Source organism: Phallusia mammillata, chromosome 8 (genome assembly GCF_965637545.1).
Source record: "Phallusia mammillata chromosome 8, kaPhaMamm4.hap1.1, whole genome shotgun sequence".
Lineage (NCBI taxonomy): Eukaryota > Metazoa > Chordata > Ascidiacea > Phlebobranchia > Ascidiidae > Phallusia > Phallusia mammillata.
The window spans coordinates 3,686,106-3,693,190 of NC_137259.1; the positions used below are offsets into that span (position 1 = coordinate 3,686,106).

At 37.6% G+C, this 7,085-nt stretch overlaps 1 protein-coding gene across 1 annotated transcript; it reads left to right on the forward strand.

The window, feature by feature from the left end:
* Positions 1–635: 635 nt before the first annotated feature.
* Positions 636–6,956, forward strand: LOC145204638 (lysozyme g-like). The gene is made up of 7 exons (XM_080077229.1): positions 636–678; positions 1,271–1,411; positions 2,502–2,654; positions 3,358–3,465; positions 4,794–4,907; positions 5,413–5,498; positions 6,663–6,956. The coding sequence occupies exons 1-7, from the start codon at positions 636–638 to the stop codon at positions 6,933–6,935; spliced, it is 918 nt and encodes a 305-aa protein (XP_079933355.1). The 3' UTR covers positions 6,936–6,956.
* The last annotated feature ends 129 nt before the right edge of the window (positions 6,957–7,085 follow it).

A 7,085-nucleotide genomic window follows, 5' to 3' on the forward strand; every position in this document is an offset into this window, starting at 1 on the left:
ATTTGAGTTGAGCTGAGTTTATTTCGCTTGGTGAAAGACAACATAGCGACACAATTGCACTAAAACAATCACCAAGCCGGAAATAGCTGCGCAACGTTAAACCGTTATAGAGCGCATAAAAGTGTGGGGCACAATTGGTGGATGAGAGCCAAAACGCGCTGCAGCTACACCGTCATTTATTGGCGTTCAAATTTGTTACCAAAAAGTGCTTACTCTAGTTCGCAACCTTAATGCTCATGTTTTGCAGTACAGCTTTGCACCTCGTGTCACAATCCAATCACTGTGATGCAATAGTTTATATCAGGGTTCTTCAACGGGGGCGATATCGCCCCCTATCTCCCCCGATTTTTCGAATCTTAACTGCTGATTTTAGATGTAAAATCGATTGAAAAGCTCCGTGGTAATGACGGTGAACTCTGGGACCCTTAATACAGTTTTCCAGGCACTTGTTAAGGATCTACCATGTCAGCAATAAAAGTTTACTTGCAAACATTGTGCTCATCCATGTTACACGAATCATCAGGGAACCAAGCCAGCTGCCAGGTTCTATAAAAATGCCACCCGAAATAGACACACAAAGACTAATTGTCGATTGATAACCAGTTCTGCGTTGAAATTTAAAGAAACGTATCAGTATGCTTCGATTCCTTTTTATCTTCGTTATTGGATTCGCATTGGGTAAGTAAAAGTGCAAAGAGAATAAAATAAAAGTTTGAATGAAAAATATCAACGGTTTACAATGCATATCTTTGCCAATTCTATTTTTCGGGGTGGCATTGTACAATTATATTTTTTCAGCACTGTTTCAATTTTAAGTTTCTTTATTTATGCGCATCCGCTGCTTATCAAGAAAATACCATGTAATACCATGTTCAGTACAGTTTGGGCAGAAAAAAACATGCTTTTTATTGGTCATGGGCTATAGTAACAAAATTGGGATTGGTTAATGTATAAAGATCTACTCAATATATGTAACTGATAAGCATAATGACATTTATTAAATTGCTTTACAATAAAAAAAACTTTTATAGTTTTTTAACATCGCGGGAAAAGCTTTATAGTTTGGGATAGAAATTGTTTCCTAAATTTTGTCTTCATGAGAAGATTAAATGAAAACCCATTACCAGGGAACGGTGCCCTATGCATTTTCCCTATTGGTAACATAGGAAACACACGTTACCAAAAACCTGTTAGCAAACACTGCATCGATCAGCCAGTCATAGTTTGTACACATTTGTTATGCGTTATCAAATGTTGTTTGTTTAAACAGCGCAAAGTAGCGACCTCTCTTGTACCCTGCAAGGGGGAACATGCTACGATTACAGATACACCGTTTGTGATGGTGGATATGAATCAGGATTGTGTGACGGTGATTCGAACCGCCGCTGCTGCATAAATTGTGATAACACTTGTAAGTTAGTGTTGGGGAGTCAAAACAAAAGCATGCTTAAATACGATTGTGATTTAGCATGCTTAAATACTGGGTGATTTCTCACAGGTAACAGTAATCCAGTTTACATTGCTGTAAAAGGCGATCTGGTCTTGTTGGATGTCAACTAATTACTAATAAATAACAATAAACTAAACACCCATATTTTTTTACTTATAAGTCGTGGCTTCAATTTTCACAACGGATTGCTTGATAGGTGGATTTAATTCGGTATCGGTATAAACACGCACAGCGTACTTTGAAAAGATAAATAAAAAAGGTTTGCTATAAAAACAGGCTTAGTACATATATAGCTCTCATCAATAGCTATCCCCGTCTTGCGACACTGTTTCTTAATTCTTTTTACAATGGTAATTTTCATTCAATTTGTCGTAACAGTGTTGACAGTTCGCCAAAAAACGCCTGTTAACTTACATCACGGGTTAGTAATTCTTTTCTTATTATTGAAATCTCCTTTCAAGTAAAACGACTGCGACGATTCAGGTTCATTAAAATCAGATCAATCATTAAATGTTTTTCACACTGAATTTTCTTGATCACGGGTTAGCTCATTTAAATACAAGGTTTTTATGTTTGGCTGTAAAGTTTGCAAAGTTTGTCCAATTTTTGTACGTCGGACCTATAGCACACAGTTTATCTGACACTAAAAACTTCCAACAAAAACTAAATTTAAATGTAACTAAACAATCCATGGGTCACATGGTACTTTTCGATGTAAACATAAGACGAAGTTAACAAATGCTGCAAACTTACATTATTGCCCATAAAAAGCTATATATCGTGGGCAGTGGACCTCATAAAACCAAAAAATAAAAATGGTCAATTTTATTTTTTTCGAACTGGGCAGATATTTTCGGAATAACTAGATTGCAGTTCTAGAGCCCTTGAAAAATGGTAAAAGCTGACGCTTTAGTAAAGAAACACGCGTGCCTTCGGGGGCTGGATAAACAATCTACCGCCAAATCGTAGAATTAAGGACCTGGAAACCATGCTTCACTTTACGTCATCGTGTAGTGACGTCAGCCAAAAACGTAACGTGTTTTGTTTCAAGGTCAAAGTAACGAGAATTATTGGGATGGATGTTGCGATGCTTCATGCAAGAGTTCGGGTGGAAGTTGTTTGGACAACACTAACTACTGCGGCGGTTCCTTCCAGTCCGGATTGTGTGGAGGACCCAGTAGCCGTCAATGCTGTATAGTGGCCGGTAGTGCAGGTGATATATATGATATATACCCCATAGAAATGAAATTGTGCATAAAAACTGACAAATTAGTATGACTTACACATGAGTTGTAATCAGTGGTGGGATTCAGCTGGTCCGCACCGGTTCTATAGAACCGTCTCACGAAATTTTATGAGATCAGTGAACCGGTTAGCATTACTGGTTACCGTCAATGGACTTTTTGTAACAGAACCGGCTGAAAAATATGACTTTTGTGATAGAACCGGCTGACAAAAATTTGAATCCCACCACTGGCTGTAATCGAACCTAAAAACCGAATTAATGCCAAAAGTTAGAATGACCAAGGCAAAATTTCGCCACAAATGTGCCCTAGTGACAAGCCAGGTCAGAATCACGGTCGTTTCGTGTAATCCAAAGCCCGAACCCGACTCCAAACGCCCTGAACTCTGACTTCACAACTTAATCTGTGTGCTTAACTACGAAAAAAATTGCCATTGCACTAGTAATACTTTTTTCACATAAATTCCAAACATTTCAGACAAACCGAAGTTTAAACTTTGTAAACTTTCCATATTCTTTTTGCGGCATCATGTGAATTTCTAACATAGGCCTATAAACTAGACATTTAGACGGCGCAAAGTTGACGTACAAAAGTATTTGCAGGGCCAAGATAAAGTTTGAAAACGTAGCCATACGCGTTCCAGTTTAGCCTAATACGAAACAGCTGATTTTTTCAATTTTCATAAAGGGACCAAATACGGAGACATCAATAACGTGGACACTACTGGTGCTTCGTCGGCTACAGCAAGTCAGGACGGCTTGAATTATTCAGGTAAACAATCACATGTTTAATAGTCGTTTATACTATTTTCAAATAAAGAAAAAACAAAAACAGGATAATTCTTTGCCATTTTTGCTAATTGGACTGAATTCACCGAGAAAGTGAAACAAAGGTATAAAATAAAATTAGGCCTCAATGTCTCTACCTGGCGGTAAAAAAATGTTTTACTTTGTTATCGTTAGGCGTGCGTTGCTTCTAATTTTAAAGCGTTATGCTCGCGAAGAGTCCGCCAGCTCGAGCTGTCTGTTTTGTTGCAAGTTCGTTAAATTACACGGCTAGGTCATCTATAAGGTGTTGCATGAATTACCAAGATGTTTTATGCTACATTACTGGTGAATACCCATACAACACAACTAAAAAGAAAAAAAAGATCTGTGTCAAATGTGCATATCTTCCACACTTCGATGTGGCTTTAGGGGTTTAGGACAAGCAATGGGCTCCACATACCTAATGTTGACTGGAATATTGCAGTAATGGACAAAAACAGTAGAAAGGGATTGAAATTATTAGAAAGAGTATGCATAACTAAGTTATTAAGCGGTCTGAAAAATTCGGTACGAAAATGAGTATAAAGCTACACTTCCCTTAAATTCTTAAAACGTAGGGGATATAAATGATGACAATTAAGCTGAAAGGTTCCAACAGGATATCAGTAAAACGAAACATGTCAGGGAAGAGGGAATAATGTGGTTCTGGCTAACTGCTGTTGGTCAATTAAACGGGACGATATTGCTGCCACTCAGTTCCGAAAGTTACCAAAGTACATGTGTAGGCCTATACCTGATAACTTACAACTTTGAAACATTTTGTTGTGTTGCATTTGGTTTGTTAGGAGTGTCCACCTGTTACATTTAAAATTAAATTTTAAATTTTGTTCTTGCAATAACGTTAATTCCAAATAAAATACTCAAAACAAGTTTCACTATAGTGTACAAATATAGATTGTTTTTCAAACGTGGATGTACCATAACAGGAAAACTAGACGTGATACAGATAAACCGATTGCATTTTTGAAATCAGGGCACCAGAATTAGTCAAAATCAGTTGAAACATTACAGACACCAGTAAAAAAATATTTTTTTGTTGCCCAGTGTTATTATTTGTTTGATTAAAAACATTTTCTAAATTCTTCCCTGCCTTAGTAACAAAATGCATTAATACGTACGATTCTATTTGAATTAGGGACTAACGATACCGATTTTTGACGAAATTTAAATTCCTACGTTTTGTGCTGTTTATTTTTAGTGTGGCCTGTTTCCTTATTTAGCATTAGGCTACATGTCATTAACTCCAAGTCTCAAACTCTATTTGCTAACAAGGTGTTCGTGCATCAAGAAAAATGGCAGAAGAAGACTTTGCAGCGATGGCCCAGTGGAAGAGTTGGATTAATCAAGCAGGAGCTGCTATGAGCATCCAACCTGCAGTTATTGCTGGTACAGTACTCGTACAGTAACCATAGTTTACAGGTTAAATAAAAAATTCAGGACTTTTGTTTAGCATTGTAAGGTCATGTTTTCTTTAGGTATAATATCTTCGTAATCGTATAGTTAAACTCCTATGCATAATACTACCTGAATACTTAAAGATTCCTAAAACGCTGATTCCTTAAACGGTCATCATTAATACGAGGATTTATGATAAACTTTGAACAGCTTCATCAGGAAACAAAAAATGTACGCTACAAGCGAAGAGACCTTTTAAACATAAATCAATTTTAATAAGTGCAGCTGATGTACCACATGCATGCATTGAACATGCAGTCTTTAAAATCTTTTCATTCAGACAAAGTAGCCTACGCTGTTTTGAACAGCTCCTTGCATTAGTTAGAGAAACCGTTTATAGGGTTGATTTCGTATTTTAGTTTCGCAGACTTAAGACATTGTACTATACGTGCATATAATTGTCAGATTCCTAACTAACAGTAGTTTTATCGTTTAGGCATAATAAGTCGCGAAACAAGAGCTGGGAAAGTACTTGGATCAGACGGATACGGTGCAGATGGCCACGGCTACGGTCTTATGCAGGTATTATGAAGCAGAGTTATACGCTGGTCTGAAATTCGGGCCCAAACCGAAAAGTACAAGCTTAATTTCGACCCGAAATTTTGTTGAAATTAAAAATTCGTTTGACCAACATGAAATCATACAACTAATATACAGTTTCGTGTAAATTTCGGACCTTTTTGCCCAAACCAAAACCCAACCCGACTGACAACTGTCCTTTGAAGTTGTTCCAGTCGAGTTTGGTTTAACGGGGCGACAGCTTTTTGGTTGAACAAAATCTGTTTGACGAATAGTGACAACAAACAATAGAACAAAAAACGTATGCATTTTAAAACGATACAAGCACCATAAAAAGCCAACTTGCTTCTGTCATTTTCTGGCGCTAACTAATGATGCCTTTTAATTTGAAATAAAAGTCTAAACCTCGAAGAATTCGTTTTCCTCGAATTCTTAGACGCCATGGGGCCATCCTACAAAACCTTAGGCGTCCACGGATAGAGTGTTCTAAGCACACAAGTCCATGGTGTAGCCTACAGAGAGATACCATGAGCAACTTAGACGGGTTCGCTTTGTCCAAAACTGTACGCAGCATATTTACATTTATTACATGGGCATCGTAGACTTTGTGTGTGCGGAAACGGTTCGACCAGCGGGCAATTATGCAAGCATTCAACTAATAGTGAACATTGATCAACTAGTGATGCCACGAACACGCCTAAAAAGGTTCAGGCCGGAACCGAATAGTTTCGGCCGAATTAGGCCCAACATAAAATGCCCTTTCTTATGGATGTTTTCAACTAAACCTTGTGTTTTGATGCAAGTGAACTCAATTATGACAAACCAAAATCACTTTTACAATGCGTAAACCTTACTAAACTTCTAATATTTTGCACGTATTTCATACATACAACAAACAGTAACTTAAAAACAGGATGTTTCGTATGGGCGAAAATGAAATTTAAGGCCCAATTCCATGTAATAAAAAATCTCGGTTTCGGCCGAGTTTTCAAAAAAGTTTGGGCCGAAACCGAAACTTTGGAAAACGGAATATTCGGCCGAAATGTTTCGGCCAACCGAAACTTCAGTGCATCACTAGTAAAAACCAATGTACCATTTGACTTATTAAAACAAGGAAGCCATTTGCCTCAAACATGTCTTATAACCTGCAACATTTTTTCAATACAGGTTGATGATCGTTATCACAACGTGCAGGGCGGACCTTATTCTTACGCAAACATCCTGCAGGGTACTGAAATCTTGGTAGACATGATCAACGGTGTGGACAATAAACACCGTGATTGGACCACAGACATGGTACTGAAGGGAGGAATCTGTGCTTACAACAGCGGTGTATCCAATGTTCAAACTTATGAGAACATGGATGTTGGTACAACCGGCAACGATTATTCCAACGATGTCACCGCTAGGTCGCAATATTACAGCGACAATGGCTATTAAAGTAGTGTTGTTGATGATAAGAGTCTGACTAAATTGGTGTTGGTTGTGGGTATGAAATAAAACAAGATCATTTAACGAATAAGATAGCAAATAAAATCGTACCTAAGTAAAGTCTGCTGTCAGTTTTGCAGTTAGCTGTAGCTTTTCAAC